Raw genomic sequence first — 23,750 nt, forward strand, 5'->3', positions numbered from 1 at the left:
AAGGCATGTTCCTGTTTGTGCATAGGATTTCAGGGCTACATTTTGTTAATTAAACACATCACATAGAGAAGAGCTGCAGAAAGCTTCCAGATGACCCACGGGGATGGTGGATCATCATTAATAAATTCACAACCAGCACAAGCAAAGCTGTTGTGCTGCAAGTGCCACCTTGGGAAGGGTTCAGAGTTAAAGCTGCTCATGTCACAGTTTTGTCACCAGTACAGTAACATGGGGCATCTTTCCTTGTCCCAAAAACAGTAAAGCAACTGGTTCATTTCCCTTCAAAAAGAAATAATTTAAACCCTTTTGCAATATGCAGCACTTGAGAATTTCTGGATGAGGAGCTGATGTGATAGAAAATGGACTCCCTTCATAGAAGAGGTAAACTAAGAGTCAGTGTGGTATTTGCTCTCACAGAACTGATGGAGTGAACAGGAAACACAGTGGCTTTAGCTAGAGCTGGTCTCCTCTTTGGGTAGGAGTTGACTTTTTTCAGTCCCAGTTTTTCTGTTGTCTGAAAATATCCAAGTGAATAAAGAAGGGGGGAAAAAAGGGAATTCTTGCTGGATGTAGTTCAGTCTTAAAAATACAGCATTGTTTACTTCAGTGCCTCTTGGAGTGGAGTTGATAATCAGGTAGTTATATATATCTATATTTATTAAACATTTTTTGCTCAGGAAAGGTTAAAAGGTGCTTTTGTCACCACCATCAAAAGTGTTATTTCTCACTTGTGCCCTACCTCTCAAGTTCATTCTTCTCAGTCACCAAAATAAAAACAAAATCCAGGCACCAAACTCAGAAGTGTTTTTCTGTGCTTTGACAGCTCAGAGAGGGCATTTCCCACCCTCTGTGTGTCTTCTGGATGAATCACTGGACTGTGATGAACCATAACCTGCCTTTGGCTCCTTTTTGACAACTGCAAAGGCAGAGATGGCATTTTAATCTTCCATGATAGTATTTCTCCAGTTAAATGCTGCATTTGCTCCATGAGTTAATGTCTTCACTGGTGGGTTGACCATCTGCCATTTGTTCTCCTCTTTCTGTTCTTCACAGAAACACATGCCCAGGGCAGGGATCTGAGAAGGAAGTTACCAGCAGGGTCATTGCTTTGACATGAAGGAGGGGGCTTTGCTACAGAAAAGAGAAGCCCCTGATATTCTGTCACTCCTGAAATGAACTAAAACCAGGCTGGGAGCTTGAGGGGTGAAAGCTGAACTTGTGTCACCACTCCACATTCATACCTGGGCAAGCTGTTCCCATGTCTCACCCTCCCCCACAGTAAACAATTTCTCCCTAATATCCAGTCTAAAGTTAGAAGCCATTGCCCCCTGTCAGTTTGAAGCCATTGCCCCCTGTCCTGTAACTCCAGGATTTTGAGAAGTTTCTCTCCATCTTTCTCGTAGGCTCCCTTCAGGTACTGGAAGGCTGCAATTAGGTCACCCCAAAGCCTTCTTTTCCCACTTTGAAAGGAAGGAGACCGGCTCCAAGTGGAGAGGTTTCCAAATGCACCTCATATCTGTAGGGGTTACATGGCATTGACTTTCCAGATGAAAATCTTCTCCAAAGACTTAGCTGCCAGTCACATACAAAGCCCCCAGAATAAAATCCTTCTCTTTACCTCCAGTGCTTTGCTAAACCTGTGTGAGACCCCCTTTGGAATGAGAGAGCTGATGTCACTGCTGCTGGCATGCTGTTACACATGACTTGCTGCATAAGCAATCTCCTTATTAAAAACACAATGAAACAACCCAAAGGATTCCTGGTGGAATAAAATCCTCTCACCTTCTGCACCATCTGGGCAAAGTCTCTGCTGTCTCTGCTGGGGAGCCCTGTGAGTGCCCGGCTGAGGGGTGCCAAGGAGGAGCCGTGGCCCACGATAAGGATGACACCTGGAAAAGCAAAGAACCACGGTGAGGGAGCTGCAGCGCTGCCACATTCTCCACCAGCACATGGGGATGAGGTGGCTTTGGGGCTGTTCATCTTTGCAGACCTCTTTGATAATGTGGCAGAGTGTGTTGTGATGGGCAAAAAATATCTGGTGTGTTGAGCGTGACATCTACTGAGAGAAGGCATTTGTGAGGGAAAGAGAAAAAAGCTTTCCAGAAAAGCATGTTATATTTTGCTGAGCTACATCCTGTCACAGACATCTTTTATGGAAAATCCTTTCCTTAGGATTTTCCCTCCTGAGAAGATGGGAGGCCTCAGGAACAAAATGTAAACAGTGATTATCTGCTGCTGTGGAATGCAACAGGTGCATCTGTGATTGGTCTCATGCGGTTGTTTCTAATTAATCGCCAATCACAGTCAGCTGGCTCGGACTCTCTGTCCAAGACAGAAGCTTTTGTTATCATTCCTTCCAATTCTATTCTTAGCTAGCCTTCTGATGAAATCCTTTCTTCTATTCTTTTAGTATAGTTTTAATGTAATATATATCATAAAATAATAAATCAAGCCTTCTGAAACATGGAGTCAGATCCTCATCTCTTCCCTCAACCTGAGACCCCTGTGAACACCATCACAACATCCTGATGTAGAAAGACAAAGAAAAGCATATACTTTTGCAATTTAGTACTCTACCGTCTCAGTTTTATTTTACTTTTTTCATTTCAATTCCATAAATTGCATTTATGTTACTTTGGTGTAGCCCAGGGCAAGCACTGAGTCTACCTTAAGCTCTGTGCAGTACCAAAAGCTCACATTAAATGTGTTTCTGGTGGCAAATCTCTGCCAGTTCCTCTTACTGCAAGGGTCTGACAGAATATTCAAGGATCTGAAACCCCTACCTTTGCAGGGGCAGGCACTGATGATGTGTTTTATAACTGCAGAGCTCCTGCTGACATAGTCTTCATAACTTTCTGATGGCACCAGAGAGGAGAGTGGGAAGTTACCCCTGACAATAAAATCACAAATATATGTTAATGTGGATGAATGCACTCTTAGCAGCATTGAATGACTACACCAGAGAAAAAGGCACTCAGTTAAAAGGTTTATCTACTGGCTTGGCCGACACACTGTTACCTCTGCTTGTCTGAAGCATGAGCTTCTCTCTGAGTAATTTCCATTCAATTTCATGGCTAAGTCTCATAGCTCGTAAAGCACCAGATGCAGGGAAAACCAGGCTTCAATAAAACTTGCAGTTTACAGTGGAGATTATTTAAAGCAGGATTTGTGCCTATGAAAAGCTTTGAGCAATTCTGCCAGCAAAGACCATTGCCCAGACATGAGCTGCAGAGCTGCCTGGGTCTTCCAATCCTGACTGAGTTCAAAATAAGAAGACACAACAATGATGTGAATGCTTTCAAGATTTAGTATCTCAGCATTAATCTCCTCAATAAACCAAGTAAATAAAAATCTATATTGAATAAGGCTCATCTGCAATGCCGGCCAAATGGATAGTAAAGACTTGCACTATTAGAGTTTAAAAAATAGGTGTTTCCAGGGACAGAAATCACAATGCATCACTCCAAGATATCTGAGTACTTCTGCTGAGACCAGGCATTCTTTCATTTATATACTAAGGCTTTTCAGGCACCCAAAAACCCCAAGAGCCAGACCATCACACTGCTGTGAATCAGGGCAGCCTCAGAGGTCTGGTGGGGCTTGGGTGATGGACAGCTTTTATAGGGACTGATTGGTAAAACCAGACCCTGCTGTCCCACGAGCTCAGTAGTAGAGTGAACCTTGCCAATGAATTTTAATGTGCTGACACTTAATTTTATAATCTGGTTTTTACTGATACCCCTTGCTGGTGATTCTTTAAGTGATCTTATTCATAACAGCTGGCACCCAAGGATTTTTTAGTCCTGCACGTGATGGGAAGAAACTGGCATTCTATGTCAAAGTTTATAGTTCATCCACCCTGTTTTTGCCTGGACCTGAGTGAGCTGTGAGGGGCCTAAACACTGTAGTTCACATTGCCTTAAAGATTCCCTTAAAGAACTTCCCACTGCTGTGCATTTGCACAGTTTCTTTTGAGGCAAGTGATTTTGGACCAAAAAAAAACCCCCTAGAGAATATTCTATTAGTGAAGAACCACCAAAAAGACCTGTGCTCCAAAAAAAAGAAGGATTTTGGGGACTTTATGCAGTTTCAAACAAAGATACATTGTTGGCTGTAAGGAATGTGTTAAGACATGAGATGTTTCCTTTCCCCCTTTCTTGAATATGTGGGAAATCCCAGAGACAGCTGAGTAATTTCCTGGATCTGGCTGCACTGCAAACACTGAGCAGACTGGTTTGTGAACAAGATGAGGAGTTAGACTGAATTGGAGGTTTATCATTTCCTGCCAGGCTGTGGTTTGCAAGTGCTCAGAAAAGGCATCGACCCTCACCCTGCCAAGTTCTGAGGGCTCCAAAAAGTCCTTGCTGAGCACAGCATTAATCTTTGATCAACTTAAAATGATGCCAGAAACATCAATTGAAGTGAAATGCTCTTATCTTGCCTGTCCCCAAAACCTCTTGCTGCTGCCCTGCAGACCCTCAGCCAAGGGCTGACTGACCTTATATAAACATCACATTTCTTTGTCACTGAAAATCAGGTTATTCTTCACATTTCCAAAGTGTTTTCACATGAACCAAAGACAAAAGCAAAGCTCCTGGGACCTGACATTAAAGCCCATAATGTCAAGGCAGCACCAGAGGAGGGCTGGTCCCATGCATAAGACATTTGTGCTAGTGCACCCATGTGCTTGTGACAGCATATCTTATTTTTATATCCTATTTTGAACTGAATTTGATCAGAATCACCCCATCTTTGCAATGTTTGCAATGATTTATGACACATGAAAGGACAAGATATCTCAAGGAAAAACCCCACAGCTTTATCAGCCAGACACAATTACCTGTAACTCGTGTCTATGTCATAAGATGCCTCCACCAGCTCTGCCACAGTCATGAATTTAGGGATTGCTCTGCTTGCTTCCCACTTGGTCCATTCAAACAGTCCTGGTTCCACCCTGATTCTGACTTTTTGATTTAATTTAAGCCCTGCAAGAACAAGAAATAGATCTTAGGAGAAAGGTACACTTGAAGTGCTACATTCAGGCTATACATTCTGCCTTGTTTGCTGTTGTACTTTCATTAATGAAAATGAATTACTTATTATCAACCAACTGATTAAAGGAAGCCACCATTATATTCTTGTATGACTAACATAAAGTGACTGCAAATTATTATCATCATCATTATCATAATTATAATTTTTGAAGCTCTCTTGTGATGCTCTGCTAGAGGGAAAATACTCAGTTTTGCAATGTTGCAATCTGGATAAATTTCAGACAGGAAATATTTTTACCATTTTTATATAGTCGTTTGCTCCTCAGTGGGGCAGTAAACTGTTCTAATTGTCCAGAATTAGAAATGGAATTCTCTTGTCAAAAGAAATATTATTTTTTGAGTATTCTCAAGAGAGGTTACTGAGTGGCAGTGAATGCCTTCTGATGTAAACATGGCAATGAACTGTGAGCTTGCTGAAAGGAACAGGAGATGAAAAAGAAGAGAGGGAGAGGAAAGAAAATATGTTCTGCAGCATGAAGGATTAAAATAGTTTGGTTTGCAAAAGGAAGCATGGAACCAGTCTTCCCTGATTCACAATCAGATCCTTCAGAGCTGTGGATACATCTGATAATTGGGTCAAAACATTTTCTGGAAGAGGTGGCAGTGGTGATTTGAGGAGCAGCTACTAATATTGAATTCCAGCAGATATGAAACACCTCTGTTTTATATAACATTAGATTCCATTCTAACTAGGAAGGCCCAGAGTTACTCTGATATATTCCTCAGATTGCACACACACCAGCAGGTCCATTCTCACTAGAGAAGCCCAGAGTTACTCTGATATATGCCACAGAATGCACACAAACACCAGCAGGTTTGTTTCTAACTAGGAAAGCCCAGAGTTACTCTGATGTATCCCACAGAATGCACACACACACCAGCAGGTTTGTTGCTGCCTGCATTAGAAACAGTCAAAACCACCTCGTGTTGCCTGCGTAAAGAAAACCACAACAACCACAAAGTTGTGCATCTCCCTTAATTGCTGATGTCAGAAGCTTCAGAGAGGTTTGGTGGAGATGTTTGCAGTGTGGCAGAAGCACCTGGCAGGTTTTGCTGCCTTACCCTGCAGTACATGCTGAGCTGTCTGCACGCAGCACAGGGCAGGGGACGAGTACACGGAGCTGACTGTCACCTCCTGCTCCAGCAGAGCTTCCCCTGGATGGCAACAGCAAAGCGTGACAGATGAGAAATTACTACAAAACACTTTCTGCAAAAAAAAAAAACCACCTCAGAGCTTTGTAATGTCATCAACATGGGATATGTTGGCAGTCCCTTTCTGTTAATTTTTCCCACTATCTGCTGATTGAGCTCATTAGAAAGCTCATTCTGGTGGAAACATCAATTCTAAAATGAGTCCTGGAAAGATAATTACAGAAGATTCACCCCAAGTCTGCAAACAGCACTTAGGCATGTGGCTGTGTCTATAAATCTGAACCATCAGAGACAAGCAATTGCAGCAGATCAGCACTGTCACAGTCATGCCTTTTGCCCAGGGAGCACAAACAACTTCATCTGGTGAGTAAATTGAGTCAGCCTAACCCACACCACCCATCTTCCTGCAGTGAGGTGACCACACTCTGCTGACCATGGAGCTGCTTCCTCTGGCCAGCCCCTTCACCCCTCACTGTCCACTCTGGGACAACTGCACAAGGCATTCATCCCTTGCAGACAAGCAGCAGGGCACAGGGAGTGTTCTGGTTCCTCCAGGAACTGGCAGAGGGGGGGGTCCCAAAAACAATTTATCAGCTGTGTTCTCTGTTTTACTATTTAAGAAGATATTGCAGTGGTTTCCCACAGAGAATTGTGCCCATAATTGAGTGCTGGCAGGAGATTTTTCTGCTGCAAGGCCAGCATGAGCTTTGGCAGATGATGACAGCCTGCTTCCCAAACCCTTACACTTGCAGGAGGATAATATCCAGCTTACCTATAAGCCTTGACTGGAAAATACCACAGCAAGATAAAGGAGGATCACATTCAGACTGCTTCATGCTGTCTTTCTGCCTCGGCAGGGAGGAGGGGAAGTTCAGATCTGCTCTGTAGTATTTCCCTGAAACAAGGCAGGACATTTTGCTGTGGCACAAGGGAGGCAGCAGCTGTGTTGTGTTTGTTTTACAGACTGTCAGTGTCTCACTGATGAACAACAGCCACTGCTATTACCTTAAAGGGAGCATGTTTTAAGTTCACAACACTGGCTTGGGAAATCATCTGTCCTAAGAGAACAGCCCCTCTTCTTCAAGCTCAGAAGGAGCAAATGGGGAGCAGGAGAGGAAGAACAAGAAATCAGGAGAATTTGGCTTTGTGGGACACAAGAGAAACAAAAATCGACTCCCTATCTATATTCTTTTACAGTTGCCAAAATGACCGAAAAAGCCCCATTTCCACTGAATCAAAATGAAAACTATTGATTATACAGCTATATGGTATCACTCTCCTTATCTGCTGTGAATTCCATGCCTTAAAGATGGGAAGTCTCCAGCAGAGCAAGGCAGGCTTTCAGCACAAAGCTCTCACTCATGAACTCCCACCTTCTTGTTCCCCTCCTTCCTCCTGACACACATATTTCGCTGTTTTGGATCAGTTTTCTTCACCTGAAAATGTACCTTTTTCTTTGAATTTTGAGAGAGAGAGAGGAAATTCAGATTTTCATTTAGGTCAGTGCTGACATTCATTTCCACCACAGATTGCTCAGGTTGGACTAGTGACATAGTGTGACCGATCAAGAGCCCACAATTCTGACTCAGGCCCAGAAAGGTGGAGGGGTCTGACAAGAACCACGTAATGAAAGGTGATGAGGGTGCTCCTGTGATTTGTTCATGTTCAGTGACACACACCTCCATCAGCAGCACAAGAGCTTTGTTTATCTGCAGGATTTAGGGAGCACAAACAGGAAGGACTTTAGGACACTGTGACCTGGTTCTGTGCAGGTTGAAGCAGTGCTGTGACTGATTTGCACTGTTATCATTTACACAAAGATTGAATCCCTTCTACCCATTACTGGGGTTAATTTGGTTTGGCCCTGGTTTTTGAAGATCTTCCTGTTGCCTTACTCACCATCTGCAGTCAGGCACTGCTGAAGCCAAGATTTGCCAAAGACCTGATCCACTCTTTCCCCGTGGCTCATCACCAGCACCCCTCTCCTCAGGGCAGCGTTCTGGAAAAAGGGAGTTTCAGAAGGATATTATCTATAACCTGCAGGAAAAGCCTGGATTCCTGGAGAAGAGACAGCAGAATAGATGCCTGTCCTTAGGACAGTGATAAGCCTGACTGGTTCTCCACTGATGAAAAATGAAAGAAAATCATAAAATCATTAAGGTTGGAAAAGACCTTAAGGATTATTGAGTCCAACCTTTGACTGACCAGCACATTGTAACTCAAGCACAGCACTGAGTGCCACATCCAGATGTTTCTTATACACTTCCAGGTTTGGTGACTCAGCACCTCCCTGGGAAGTCTCTTCATTGCTTAACCATCCTTTCAGTGGAAAAATTCTTCTTGATATCCAGCCTGAACCTCCCCTGGTGTGACTTAAGGCTACTTTGTCTTGTCCTGTCAAAGGTCACATCCCCGACCCTCATGGGCTGCAGGTTCTAATTCTGTGTTAGCACAAGTGAAAGGCAGAGCTGGTAACAGATCTTGCAACCTCAGTGTGGGAAGGAATCATAACTTTACTTTATATCATATGGGTGATATAAACAAAAAGCAGAAAATTAGCTAAGATCTGACTGGTAATTCCCTTTTCTACACCAGGACTAATACCAAGCTTCTCCTTCTTCTCTTAGTGAAAATACTACTTCTACATTTTCATAACTGTGTGGCCAAATCAACAGTGAACCCAGATCTCCTACAAGGCCACTTTTTTTACTCAGACTGCATGGAATTACAAATAAATTTGAAGTAGTTTGGGGTTAGTATACAATGCACATTAAATACAAATGAGAAGAAGATAGGGAGAAACAGGTCAAAGGTTTTAAAACTTTAAAAACAGTGTTACTGTTTAAAACAGCATTGTTAACAGTGCTGCAGCACTGAATTAAGTGCTTTGCATCTTCAGCAACAGAGAAGGGAACTCTTAAGAAGTTGTTTGAGGTTGATGTTCATGCATTCTGTTAAATACTTGAAATTCTGCCATGAAACACCCCTTAACTGCCACAAGATCAGAGTATAAACCCGAGGTTTTGTGGTCTTCCTTTTCTCCTTGAGAGGAACCCAGAGGCCAGGGAAACTCTAGACTGGAGATGTGCACTTCTGCAAAACACATTTCTCAGGCCAAGCCTTGGCTCTGCCCCAGATCTGACCTGGATAAGAGAGGCCCAGAGCCAGAGAAAGGACGTGTGACTTGTTCAGAAAGTTCTTACAGTCACATAGATGGTGTCCTGGAGGCCCCAGGACGGAAACTCCCTCAAGGTGCCCTCAGTTTCTCTGATGTTAGCAAAACCAGCCCAGGGTTATTGCCCGGCATAGCAGGAAGAGAGGCTGTGGGGCCAGCAAGCTAAAGGGGTTTCTGAGGCATGTCTGTGCTGAAAATGCATTTTGGCATCTCTGACAGAGCCAAAAAGGCAACTCAGGTGCAAATGTGCTGTAGGAAAAAAAAAAACAGAGTCCTTACTTGTTTTGCTTTTCCTATCAGAAGAAATGGAAAAAAATGATAGCTGTTGATTTGGATCTGGGTGAAAAATGTGACCCTACCAGTGCTGCTAACCACTCCAGCTATCTGTTCTGTGCTGTTATCTGCACTAGCTACACATTTAAAAATAAAGAAGAAAATTGAACATTTAAACGTCATCTGAGGCCATGGAAACCTCCAAGACAACATCCATAGAATCCAGATGTAAGAGCAGTGAGCCTAATTAATTCTGATTTATTTACTCTGTCTGAAGCCATGTGGAGGTCAGGGGAGGTTGTGTCTGTGTCTCACCTATCAGACTTGTCTCCATACCCACTGAGGCTGTGCTCAGAGAAACCTGAGCAGAGAACTCATGTGTTGTGCTACTCTGACAGGAGCAGGGAAAGATTTATGAAAGACACCTGTGATATACATCATCTACAGTACAGAAAAAATGTACAAGATATGATACAATACATTATGAGTGTGTATATATATATGAATGTACAATATAATAAATAAAACTGTGTGTATAAATGTACAACAAAAATGAAAATATGAGGGAGGAAAAGGAAGATTCTACTAAATTTACTAAATGCCATTAATTAGTAGCATATTTGCCAAAGCACGTGGCAAAGATGAGAAATGGAAAAAACAATTACCTGAAGAGAAACAACATTGGTGACACTCCTTGACATACTGAGATTATGGGCTTCCCCATTTGGCTTTACATTGGGTTCCTTTTCAGTTTTGGTGAAGGATCTTGAAGCTGTGTCAAAAACATATTCCCTGTAGAAAAAGCAGAAGCAGCAACACACGCAGGCAGACAAATAGAAGAGACTTTTGAGTCATGATGTTATTTACAGGACCAGCAAGTCAGTATTCGTGCTCCATTCAAAATTTTTTGCACACTTGCAATCCAGCTCATCACTTTGCTGTTCATTTAGAATATGCCCCATAAAAAAGAGGTTAAAATATGAGGAACTGATGGTGTGTATTGGGTGTAACCCTGCCAAAGTGGGACCTTCAAGCAGGAAATAACTACCTGGTGGCCTCCTCCCTTTCTCTGAGACATCAAGAAGTGCACCAAAACTTCCCAGCTTAGAAAAATCAGCTCTAATCTGCAAGTAGCATCAGCTGTGCTGCAGAATGAGGTGCAGGAAGCCAGACAGGTGGCTTCTGATGCAGGGCACATCAACAAGATAAGGGTGGTGCCAAGGTGGTGGAGCAACCTTTGTGTGGTTTCATTTCATGCCAACTTTACAAGCCCTTGAAATGAGGAGAAAAAACAGAAGAGATCAGGGAGCCAGGCTGAAGGCTGAGCCTGCCCTGGCAGAATGTGCTCTTTCAAAATTCATTAGGGCGTTCAGGTTCTCCAAGAGTGATCAGGGGTCAATCCTGGAGCAGCTGAACTTACGCACTCTGCAGGTTTGCATCCTGCCTCTTTCCTCTCAGAAGATATCCCAGCATCCCACCCAGACGCTCAGGATTCCCAGCCAGGAGGAACGGCCAAGGAAAGGCACAGCCATGAAATTACCTGTGCTTGACCCAGGTGTCTGACTCGTGGGCTCTCTCGGTGTAGTTCTCGGGCAGGAAGCCCCTGCAGCCGGTGCGGTGCGAGGTGCCGACCACCCAGCCCTCGCCCGCCTCGCTCTGCTGCCTCGGATCCACGTAGATCAAATCCCCAGCGTTGATCATCAGCTCATCAATGTTCTGGGGCTTGTACTGGAAGAGGGCCCTGAGCCTCTGTGGGGACACACAGCAGGGTCAGGGGTGCCCTGGGCTGTAGCTGCTCAGGGGATGGGTGCTTGCCGATCCTGGATGCAGAACCAGCTCTGTTTGCCACTCTGCAGCCTGCTCTGCAGTGGCACTTTTAAACCATCTCTGTTTGCCACTCTGCAGCCTGATCTGCAGTGGCATTTTGGTAGAAGAAAAGTGTGGGGGCTTTGGAAAGAATTCCAGATGGAACCTCTGAGATTTTTAGATGATGTGATTTATTTTTCTTCTACATAGGCAGGAAGGGTGAGTTTGGCTCACATCTTCACTGCATGGTTCAGAAGATTACAAGACCTCTACTTGCAAGACCTTTTAAGGATTTGTTGACTAATAAAACACTGCCAACAAGGATATTTGTGTTTTTGACCCAATCCTTAAATATTTTGTCTTACAGACCCATGCTACAGTGTAAGCTTTCTTAGCCAATCATGTTATGACACACAAACCTACAGTACTGCATTCTAAACTTCTTGTTTTCCTCTGTAACTACTTTTATTTTTCTATATCTTACACTCTAAAACTTTAAACTTTCCTCAGCTTAACATATCTCTGCTTTAAACCATAAAGCCACATTCTCGCTTCTAGCACCTAAGTTTGGAAGCCTTTTTCAAGGTCTCAGATAAAATTCTGTGCTTAATTCTTTGGCTTCCAGGCCCAAAGTTCAGAGAATTCCCTGGAATTTCAGATTCCAACAGAAAAGGAAGACACTACCACACTTACAATATGTTTAAAAACAGGCACTTGGTTTTCACAAAAATACATTTTTCCTCCTCTAACTGCTTTTATTTGAAAGCAAACATAGATCTGACCTATTTTTGCGATTGCTTGCAGCTCTCCTGAGTGTGACTAAAATCCAACACGAGACTTGTGACAAAGTGATTTACTGATCTGAAAAAAAAGTGGAACATTCTGTAATTTAAATTTGGAAATGAGAACTGAAAGAACATTGACTGGTTTCAACTGAGTCTGCTAAGCAGAAAATCATCAATGAGAACTGACCCCTGCTCACAGCAGCTGCAGTTTTCATCATGGCTGGAACAATCAAGAAAACTAATTTTGCTGAAGGGAATTTTGCTGCAAAACTGTAAACTGACAAATCCTAGAAAATATTAAAGAATCATTATTTCCTGTCTCTTATTTTCTCATATCATGGTAAGATTAGGTTTTTTCTCTGGGGTTTGGAGTTATATTTTGAGACATGCAGGTCAAGCAATCTGCAAAAATAAAGGTATTATCTACTGATTCAGGAGTGCAGTTTTTCAGCCCAAAATGGCACTGGAAACAACCATGGTCTTTGAAACACTGTGCTGAGCAAGCAGAGATTTTCTTAAGGATGGAAAAGGCAAGGTGACTGTAGCTAAGAAAAGGAAAGGTTCAGGAGATGAACCAGTATGATTCCAGTACCTGGTAATGCACAAAGCGCATGTCCCGTGAATAGAGAGCAGCCACCCACTGGCAGGGCTCTCCTGGGTTGATGCACTTGGCCAGCTGTTCCAAAGTCTTCTGGTGGTGAGGGTAAAACCTGTGAGCCAGGGTAAGGTGGAACTGCTTCAAGGAGGGCTTCACGTGGCAGTCTAGGGATGAAACAATCACAGCACGACATAGGAACAAAGGTCATTTAATGCTCCTCTTGTTTTATCCTACACAATCTGCATGATGGAAGAAATATTATAGTAACTAGTGGTACAGATCTACTGAGTAATGGTTTTGAAGGGTGTCATGGTTTTAATCACGTCAAAATAATTCACAAATGTGGACTGGATTTTCTTCCTGGCCTCGTCTGTGAGGAAAAGAAATTATCATGGTTGGATTTCTCTCCCAGCTTGAGGTGCACTGAACTCATTTCTCCCAGACAAAGCTGTGCTGGGGCTGTGTCCCTTCAGTCTCCACTGGTGATGCAGTTTCCCTTGGAAAAGGTATTGGGCCCTGTTCCTAGGGATGCAGCCAGGCCATTTACAAACTTTACAACATTTGTATATTCTAAATATTTAAATATTTAAATATCTAAATATTTTGCTGAAGTCTTCTCCAATAACTTTCCTCTTCTGAGTTCAAGCTGGGGCACAGCACCATGAGGGTGGAGATCTGGGGAGGGTTATGTCCCTGACAATCTTGGATATCCTGATCAATCACCTGCCGAGTTGCACACAGGATCATTTCAGCTTCTAGGCAAAAGTGCTGTGTCTTCAAAGATCAAAACATCCTCCTCTGCTACTCTGCTTGCAAATCTGTAGCAGCAAAGGCTGTTAGTTGGTAGGAAAACATCACCTAAGCTCCCCTGGAGACACAGGGAATGTTTTCAGTACTGTGGCTACACATTTGTGCTACCATCCTCCCATTTTCCCCCTGGTGTTGGTCCTACCTGCCAGGGCTGAAGCCTCTGTTGAGAATGCCACAGCAAAGTCTTTGAGGATGTTTGCCTGGCTGTCATCAATGAAGAAGCCCAGGTAGCTGGGAGATGCATGTAGTGTTAGGAAAATGGATGGTGGAAAGATCTGGCAAAAACTGTCACCCACTTTCTTTAGGACGTCATACAAGAATTCCACTTTCTGGTCTTCACACTGAAAGAAAACAGAGGAGGAGCAGGCTTCACCCACCAGCTCACAGCCAGGGTTGTAACCTCTGTCATATAGCACTGCCAGAAAACTGTGGGGCTATAAACTTCCTGAGAAACACAAAATACCTAGGAATTTGCCTGAAATCCCTGGCAATAAACCCAGCAGTATTTGGCAGCTGGATCAGCACAGTGTCCTGGTTCTATAACAGGAAGATGGAGCCTTCAACCCAAGTTTATCTAGTTTGGGTAGGAAAAAGCCAAAATATTTTACCATCTGCAGGAACAAGTCTGAAACAGGGATCATGATTTCCTTCTTCAATTCTAAGCAGCAATTTGTGTTATTGTTATCCTACAGTTCTTTACTGAGATGTGCAAGGTGAGGGTTGCAATGCAGTCGTCTCTTCCATACAGGCCTTTAAACTTAATGCCTCCCAAGAGCATGGCATTCATTATTAATGAATGATTTTTGTTCTGTATAATTGTGTTTAATGGTCACAGAGCACTACTCAGTATTTTGCAACAAAACAATCTTATTTTCACTGTCTCTACTTTTTGGCAGGGTTGAGATGGCCCACCCTTAGTGGGAAGGAAGCACTTAATGGTTTAACACAAAAGTAGGATGAACAAAGTAATTTTTTGTCCAGCTGCTCTAGCCCATGCCTGTTTCAGCACATCCCAGACAGAGCTGATGTTCATGTGTTGCATCGTCAACGTGCTAAAACTGGATCCCAGGAGGCTCCAGAGTTTTTCCAGACCAGTCCAGTGCTGGACTGGACATCACAAAAGATTTCACAAAATCTTAAACTTCAACAAAAAGAGTAAAATTTGGGACACACCACCATAGCAGTGATGGGGCTCTCTAGGGAAGACAGAGCCTTTCCTGAGATTCCCACATTCTTGTACCAAAGCTGTCTGCATCCTAGGATAACACTGTCCCTGCTGCACAGCTGGCTGATGGCAGCCACTGCTGCCCTGGCTGGGAAGGTTTATCATCCAAAATCCATGCAGCAATGGACACATGGAAGACTAACAGCAGTTGGACTGCACAGGGCTGCTCTAGATGGATCTACCAAAATGGCACTGAAAACAACCATGTTCTTTGAAACACTTTGCTGAGCAGGCAGAGATTTCCTTAAAGATGGAAAAAGCAAGATGACTGAGTGAAGAAAATGAAAGGCTCAGGAAATGAAATAAATCTGATTCCAGTACCAGCTGCCAGCTACCTCAAAACATCCCACTCAAACATTAACTGTGACCCAAACATTCAGCATCACTCAGAGAGTAAGCATCACTCAGACATTAAGCATTGTTGGGGAAGATGAAACAGGAAAGCCTTATAAATATGATTGTCTGGCAAAAAATTTTGAGAATATAGAAACTGTAAGCGAGATTGAAACGAAAGCAAGCTTTGAGATACCTGAGTTACTGAACAACTGGAAAGCAATGGTGTGGCTGGCTGAAGGTAATCCCCTTTTGATGAAACAATGCCCTCTGCTTGCAGACAGGTCCAAGGGTCAGAGCAGACCCTACAGCTTGGCAGAAGGGGTCCAAAGAGGAGTTTTTAGGGTTTAAAATGTAACACAGTATGGTAATGTAATGATTCTTATAGGCTGTATGTAAATGCTATAGGATTTGTATCTTGTACTAGATTGGTTAGTGAGAATCAGAATATTCAGCACAGAAGAAGATTTATGGTATTGTAATGGGAACCTTGCTCTCTTACCTTTTTACGCTCTTACCTTTTTTACTCCCTAACACTCTTACTCTCTTACTCTCTCATCCTCTCTACCCCTCTCCTCTATTGGGCCTACTCCGAGCTGTGGCTGGCAGCTCCCAGCAGGGCCCTGCACTTGGGCCCTTTGCAATAAACCACAAGTTCCATGACCTGGCTGCAGAGATCTCTGCTCTCCGTCCATCCCGACTGTCCTACCCCTGACACTCCTACAAAGCATCACTCAGACATTCAGCATCACTCGGACATTAAGTTTCACTCAGACTTTAAGCAACATGCCTGGACCTGGGTCATGTAATTTGATCACCAACAAGTTCTGGTGTCAGACAACAGCAGGTGGCCCAGTTTCACCAAGTATCACCCAGCTGAAACCCGACCTTGCAGTGTCCTTGCCTCACCGTGAAGAAATCGCAGAGGGTGACGTGTGGGAAGACCTCGTGGGCTCTGTTCTTGCCACACTGGCGCTTGCTCTCCCTCCAGAAGTCCTGCAGGCGGCTGTGCAGGCGGCCCCGGGGGCACAAGTACAGGGCATATTCCTGGGGGATGGGGTCATCCAGGGAGGGGTCATTGCAGTGGGAATGCAGCCTGAAATCAAGAGTGTAACGCTGACAGTGAGTGTGTGCACTGCTCTGGTTTCCTGCAGCTGAAGGCCTCTACTGTCACAGGCATATTTTATGAAAAATCCTTTTGCTAGGATCTTTTCCTCCTGAGTAGCTGAGAGGCCTCAGAAATGAAATGTAAACAATGATTATCTGCTGCTGTGGAATGCAACAGGTGCATCTTTCATTGGTCTCATGTGGTTGTTTTTAATTAATGGCCAATCACAGTCAGCTGGCTCAGACTCTCTGGTCAGTCACAAGATTTTATTATCATTCCATTCCTTTCTTTCAAGCCTTCTGATGAAATCCTTTCTTCTATTCTTTTAGTATATTTTTAATAAATTTTTTTCTTTAATATAATATACATCATAAAATAATAAATCAGCCTTCTGAAACATGGAGTCAGATTCTCGTCTCCTCCCTCATCCTGGGACCCCTGTGAACACCACCACAACTGGTGACCCCAAGTGAGGAACATTACCACATTCTATAACAGAGATCACAAAAAGGAAATGCAGTTTTATTTTCTTTCAAATGAAAAGCTGAAGTTAAAGCTCAATTTTTTCTCTGCAGCATTAAATAACTGAGAATTTTTTTTCTGCTTATTTTTTGACTACTTTACATTTTGTCATGTGCCTTTGCTTCTGTCAGTGTCAGCCAGCAGGGACAGTGTTATCCTAGGATGCAGACAGCTTTGGTACAAGTCTGTGGGAATCTCAGGAAAACAAGAAAAAACAAAAAATACTTTTTTAGGGTTTTGGGGTTTTTCTTCCCCTTGTTCATGAATGGAAACAGAGAGCTGGAGTAGGAAAACGGCAATGGGTGGAACATGTTAAAGAATGACAAAATTAAAATCAGCTGAAGATTAAAATAATATGCAGAATGAGCCTTTTTATTCAGCCCTAAGAAAAGTCAGCAAGGCAAATCAGAAACACACAAGGAAAGGTCAGAAATTTATGTGCCATGTGATGATATCGTTCACCACGTCTTTCATGTGATGTATGTTTGTCTTTGCAGCTCTTGGATTGGGAAGGGCTGCTGGGAAGTGTGGCAGCATCCCTGAAAAAAATTATTTTGAAAGAATATGCCATTCTCAAATGCATCCTCTGGCTTTTTACAAAAGAAAAGAAAATAGAAGAAAAAAGAACAAAAACAACTGAACCAAGGGGAAAAAAAGTAAAAGAAAGTGCAAGGAAAGACTATATTTAACGTGAAGGTGAATTAAAACAACAACAAAAACATCAGTTATCAGCACATGAATGACATATAAATACTCTGTAAGAGTCTTGGTAGAGAAACTTTGTGGCATTCAAAACTGAGAAGTGATTTAAATTGTAATAATACCTCCATCTAACCATCAGCCTTTCACCTTAATTTGTGATGGGCCTTTCTGTTCCCCTTCAGCTGCAGTTGTTTCTGCACGTTTTTCTAAGTGCAGTCATAGGTTTACAAAAATTTTCCCTCTTTCCTTGCTCCTTTCTCTCAGGAGGCTTAAAGCTGAGGTGAATTTTCTGACCTGACCAGCTGGTCCTGTGAACTGACTCATTGATAACAGTAGCTGCTTGTTTTTAATTTACCTGGACCTTCTGCAAGTTTCCTTGTGTCCCAGAAGAAGTACAAATATAAATATTTCTCTCTCTGAGTGAAATAAATGAGAAAAAAATTCTCAAATTCGGGTTTGTTTTTTTTATGGCACCTAACTTCAAATTCAGCAACAGGATGAGCACATCAACAAGGATTTTTAGGCAGCTTTAATGTGAAGGCACACCTTAGAAATCACAGGTACTTACCATTTTACTGCATCTTCTACTGTTTTTTGTCCAGTAGCAACCAAGGCTTTTTGCCTAGAAAAAACACAAGATTGGTTCTTCAGAATTCCTGAAAGAAAACTTTTATGAATTAAAGGCATTCAGTGTCTTTGGTCATCAAGTCTATTTTCCAGCACAGGCAGGACATTTAGCAAGAAGGTTTTTGCTAGCAAATGTTATTGTTCTTGAAGCCTTCCAAGTAGCTTTTTTCTCACTGCAAGTGTTTAATTCCTTAAAGACTGGTAACCTGTGCTCCACATGAGATGCCTTCCCTTGTGTTCTGGAGGTGTTTCCTTAGCAGCCTCACTGACTAGATGAATTTCCTTGGGGTTAGATGAACCATCCATCCAAGCACTGTAAGAACAGGGTTTTCTTGGTTCATAGCAAAAAGGGGCTGATTCAAGATGCCAGGGCCAAGCCCATACATTAAAACTAAGCAAAATGATATTGGGGTTTGGAATCTGGATTGAGGACCCCCCAGAGCCAGCAGAGAGCCAGATCTAAGCCAGCAACTCAGAAATGAGGGACAAAATCTCTCATTTCTCTCTGTTATTGCAACTTCCGTTCTCTGGGGTAGGATTTGTTTTCCTTTTCTAACTAGAGCTTTCAAAAAGCCAGCCTCATGTTTCACATGAGCAAAAAACCTTTGTGCCTAAATACTGGGTAATGGGCGTAAGATTCCAGTGTTCAAGCAGCAGCTGCATTCATGAGCCCCATTTCCACCCCTGAAATGCACCTACAAACTTCTCAGAAGAAACATCAAACGGATGTAGAGACAGAGGACACTGGAAGAAAACTACTGAATTTCTTGGCATCTGCTGATGGTTTTCCTTCTCTTTTGAGGCTATCTTTTCTGGACACTGGCTCCTGAGGGCATTGAGTTGTGTTGTCTCCTCCCATTTTTGTTCTCCATCCATCCCCATGACAGACCATCACACACCAGCACTGTGTGCACTGAGCTGCACGACTCAGGCTCATCGTTTTGTTCCCTCCCAGTCTTCTGTCCTCTCCTCGGTGTAAAAACCACACTTGGGCTTGTTAATAACATTTATATGCAGCCACTGCTGGCTCTTCAGTGGGGATCAATAGGGATGAGGACAAACATGAGTCTTTCCACTCAAACTTTCCTTCTACCTCTCCTCTGAGCCCTCCTTCTGTCCTTCTCCTCACGTAGCCTTCCCTGATGTGCTATCAGACTAAACCTTTTTCTGACCCACAGATGGGGCAACTGAGAGGTGTTTTAAAAACTTCTATTCCATTTTCAGTCTCATGTGAAGGGAGACACAATACAAATGTTATAACTCATGGCATCACAATCAGAAGCCAACTATTTCCTACTTACAATACATCACAAGTGTTTCTTGGCCTATCAGATTTTGCCACACCATGCTGTAAATGCCTTAAAGCTAATCATCGAAAATTCCCCCTCGTGGGTCCTATTCCAATGCATCTTTCATAGTTCTATTTCTCTAAAACATCTAGTCTTATTTGCAAGGCCATCCTTTGAAACTTGTTTCTAGCTCCATTTCTCTCTCAATAATGTCCATCCTCTTCCATGGCATTTCTCAGTCAGCATTTATCTCAAAGTTTGCATGCAGATGCACACTTTGTGAACCTTCTGTCAGGCTCTGAGAATTCTCTACAAATTCATTTCTCACCCTGTGCCTTGTGGAAGTGTTGGCGGCAGTGATGCCAGGGTTCAGAACCACTCGCTGCACCTCCAGGGGAAGGTTTTACCATTCATGCCATGCTGCTCTCCCACCTGGGCACAAGCTCTGAAGCTAAATCCGAGCTTGGCTTCAGCTTTTCTTTACAATGAGGCCTTCAAAATTAACTGTAATAAGACAAGTGAGACCTGAGGCCATGAACTGCCATCCTGCTCAGTCCCATCTCGTTGTCCCCTCATGCTCCTCTTTCGTCTCACCTTTTGTCTCAACACATATGGGGATGTGATTTCCAGCAGAAAATTCCAGTAGCATGATTTCCAGCAAGGTTTATAGAGCCCTTAGCACTAGGAGTGTGACTAGTCCTACACTTCCAAGATGAGAAGTCAAAACTGAAAAGTAATGCAAAGAATAAGTTCTGCATATAGCAATTTCTCTCAGATAGAGAGATGAATAAACCATTGAGAATCTGTAATGAAAGTAGATTAAAAATACATCTACAGTGAGAATAAGCTGGCTCTTCTCTAAAACAGAAACTGCTGGCACAATTTCTTGTGGGAATTTTTTGATCTTAGGCTAGACTTGACCCTCACATATTTGAGATTTGTTTTTTGGGGAAATGCTGCTTTGGCCTGTTGGTTCTACATGGAAAATTTTGTAATCTTTCCACCCCACCTCATATTTCTCAGGCCAGGACATCTCAAAAGAAACTTTTCAGTACTTTCATTCATGGTTTAATTGAGAGATAACAGAGACAGCTAAAAGGTTTTTAAAAACACCACCAAAATGTTGAAGGTCTTAAGGTGAATAATAGGAAATAAATTTTTTTTTAAATTTCTTTTTTATATTTTGTTATCTTACATCAATTTGCGCAGTATTTCTGCTGCTGCTTCTTGATTTTGAACTGGGAAGGACAAAGTCATCTCAGTAACAGCAGAAAGCATTTTGAAGGGGATTGGAAAAGCATCACATTAAACAGAAAAAAATTCAAAAAGTGGACATTACTTTGACCTGACCGAAGTTACAGTATTAATAAAGAAATTATGAGCCATATTTTCAGCTAAAATTCTATTGTGCATCACTGGGAACAAGGGACTCACAGTTCCCTTGAGAGCTGTGCCCATCGTGTCTGATACTGATTGCTACCACAGCTGTTCCTAAAAAACAACACAGCACTCACAAATGGAACCTCTTCCACCCATTTAATTTTCATTCAAAAGGTAGAGAGGTACCGCTCTTCTTTCTAAAATATTTTTATGAGGGGTTCTTTGATATTTAAATAATAAGATTTATTTTTTTAACGGTTTGAACAAAAATGTCCCTACTTGCCATCCGGAAATTGGAAAATCTTCCCCAAAACGTGCCTGTCCAACATGAGAGATGTTTGGGGGTGGAATGACCTGAAATTTTCTTTTGCATTAACTTGTTTACCTGCCACCAGTCACTCTCCCATCCATTGGAGTTGCCAAGAATAGAGCCTCATTCTTTACTATGACATTTTCTAGGCAGAACATGATTTTTGGAACAAGATCCTGATGACAAGACAGGATGAAAAATTGACAGACTTAGGGGGCATCTTAATGAGAAAAAAACAGTTTCCAGTGACACCCCCCAGCAGGAGATTTTTGCCAGGCCTGAAAGAACCTTTGGCTAGAAATTACACCCTTGTTTTTTTATTATAAGAGTAATAAAAGCAGACAAAATCAAAGAGGATGTATCCCAAGAATAAACTACGGTCAATTCCTCAACTCATTGAGAAGCCTCTCAAAACTCATGATGTGGAAGGGCTTGCACCTTTAGATTTACAGCATTTTAAAATATTTGATATTGAGCAGATTGGTTTTGCTGTATGGGCAATACACACTATATATGAGAATATATCATATATCATGCTATAGATTTAGATTTACACAGTATTTTAGATTAACACAGTATTTTAAAATATTGGATATTGAGCACATTGGTTTTGCTGTGTGGGCAGTACATATTATATATGAGAATAGATATCATACTGTAGATTTAGATTTACACAGTATTTTAGATTTACACAGTATTTTAAAATATTCGATATTGAGCAGATCGATTTTGCTGTGTTGGCAGTACACATTATATATAAGAATATAGGAGAATAGATATCATACTACAGATTTAGATTTACACAGTATTTTAGATTTACACAGTATTTTAAAATATTGGATGATGAGCGGATTGGTTTTGCTGCGTGGGCAATACACACTATATATGAGAATATATACATATATATATGAGACTATATATCACATACCATACTATAGATTTAGATTTACACAGCATCTTAGATTTACACTGTATTTTAGAATATTGAATACTGAGCGGATTGGTTTTGCTATGTGGGCAATAGACAATATATATGAGAATATATATATATACATACATATATATGAGAATATATATCACATATCATACTATAGATTTAGATTTACACAGTATTTTAAAATATTGAATACTGAGCAGATTGGTTTTGTTGTGTGGGCAATACACACCATATATGAGATGTATATCATACTACACATGAGAATTTCACATATGAAATTCAGAGTGAGACAGGCCTGATCTCTGCTTGGGGACATCACCCCAGGAGCAGCCCAATCTCCTGATCAAGAAACCCAGGCTGCCTGTATGGGGATTTTATGGCAAACCCCTCATAAGTTGGATAAATCCCCCAGAGCCAGGGCAGCTGAGCATGGTACTCACGCAAGATGAGCCGGGAATCCTTTGGCCAGGAGAGGCTCCAGGAGGGCAGAGGTGCCCCTGCCCCGGGGCTTGTTGGACACCTTTGAGTACAGCTGTGCCTCGGCCACCGCCATCTCCTGCCTGTCCTGCCCTCTCCGTGTGCTCTGACACACTGGGAGGAGGGCGTGAAGAGAAGAGGGAGCAAGGCAGAAAATGAAACAGAGAGAAGGAGGCAGATAAAATAAAAAAAAAAAAAAAAAAAAAAAAAAGAACCCAACCTTACACCCCTTGTGATCTTTTCTGACAAAAGCTGACATCCTGTTTTCATAGAATCTGCGCCTCTGAATTTTTGTCGTAGGGTGGCTGAAAAAGCAAAAGTTTTTCTTACCTGCCCTAGCAGAACAAGATGAGGAGACCAAAGGTAACCACCACAGTCAGGGTGGGCTTGCTGGAAGGGGCTGGGGTGGAATCTTTTAGCTTTTCATTATAAACTGTCTCCTGAAAGCCACAAAATCCATCTGAGCTGCAACTGCACCAGGGAGGAACAACTGGGGCTGTCCTGCAGTGAGTAGGAAGTTCATCTGGAGGCCAAAACCTTCCTTTTGGGCTCAGCTTTCAAGTCCTCCTGCCCATATCATATGTAGCTTCTGCTTTGGTCTTCTCCAAAGGCAATGAGGAACCAAACTGTGGAAGATTAAACCCAATGTCCTATCCAGACATCACGCCCTGAGGCTGAGCTTGGAGCAGCTCAGGGTGGAAGCAGGGAGAAGAATTGTCCTTTCCAGTGGTGCCAGTCCCACTGTGGGAGCTTTGCAGAGTTGCCCTGGCTGGTCCTCAGCCTTTCCAGCATGGCTAGAGTGGGTGAATTGGTTGGAGACAGTTTTTTCTGTCCTCATTGCAGGTATCAGTGTTCCCTCTGGAGGACAGGACACCTCACCCCATGGGCTGAAGAGATCACCTGAGCTGCTGGTCACCTGAAATGAGCCCTCATGTTTTCCCCACTTTGGCTGAAGTTCCCCTTGGGACACCTGGCCAGCTTGAGCTGGTTCTCCAGCCATTTGGAGAACCATCAGAACTGTCTGAAGCCTGGTGGGGAGAGTGTCCCCATTTCCAGAGAAAGCTGCTGAAAGAGTGACCCAAGAGATGATGAACGGTTCTTGATGCCATGGCTTAAGAGGATCATGAGTGTCACCATCATATTTTCTGGAAAAATTCCTTTGCCAGGATTGCTTCTCCTGGGAAGCT

General features: G+C 42.6%; 1 protein-coding gene across 1 annotated transcript; it reads right to left on the reverse strand.

Moving 5' to 3' along the window:
• Positions 1-2: 2 nt before the first annotated feature.
• On the reverse strand, positions 3-22,646 carry UBASH3A (ubiquitin associated and SH3 domain containing A). Its single transcript, XM_059466358.1, has 14 exons — positions 22,527-22,646; positions 18,112-18,165; positions 16,121-16,307; positions 13,796-13,994; positions 12,838-13,007; positions 11,195-11,403; positions 10,320-10,446; positions 8,106-8,205; positions 6,979-7,101; positions 6,117-6,209; positions 4,841-4,985; positions 2,778-2,890; positions 1,783-1,889; positions 3-1,076 (listed from the first exon to the last, which is right to left on the reverse strand). The coding sequence occupies exons 1-14, from the start codon at positions 22,637-22,639 to the stop codon at positions 939-941; spliced, it is 1,878 nt and encodes a 625-aa protein (XP_059322341.1). The 5' UTR covers positions 22,640-22,646; the 3' UTR covers positions 3-938.
• Between the last annotated feature and the right edge of the window lie 1,104 nt (positions 22,647-23,750).

The sequence above is a fragment of the Ammospiza nelsoni genome, chromosome 2 (genome assembly GCF_027579445.1).
Source record: "Ammospiza nelsoni isolate bAmmNel1 chromosome 2, bAmmNel1.pri, whole genome shotgun sequence".
Classification (NCBI taxonomy): Eukaryota; Metazoa; Chordata; class Aves; order Passeriformes; family Passerellidae; genus Ammospiza; species Ammospiza nelsoni.

What these genes read in the sequence shown, in the direction of transcription:
- UBASH3A (XM_059466358.1), bottom strand. Translation starts at nt 22,639, where the DNA reads ATGGCGGTGGCCGAGGCACAGCTGTACTCAAAGGTGTCCAACAAGCCC. An exon ending in GCAGTGCCTGACTGCAGATG is followed by an intron (nt 7,102 to 8,105) that starts GTGAGTAAGGCA and finishes GCCTTGTTTCAG; the next exon opens with GGAAATACTACAGAGCAGAT. An exon ending in CTGCCCCTGCAAAGGTAGGG is followed by an intron (nt 1,890 to 2,777) that starts GTTTCAGATCCT and finishes TTGCTTTTCCAG; the next exon opens with GTGTCATCCTTATCGTGGGC.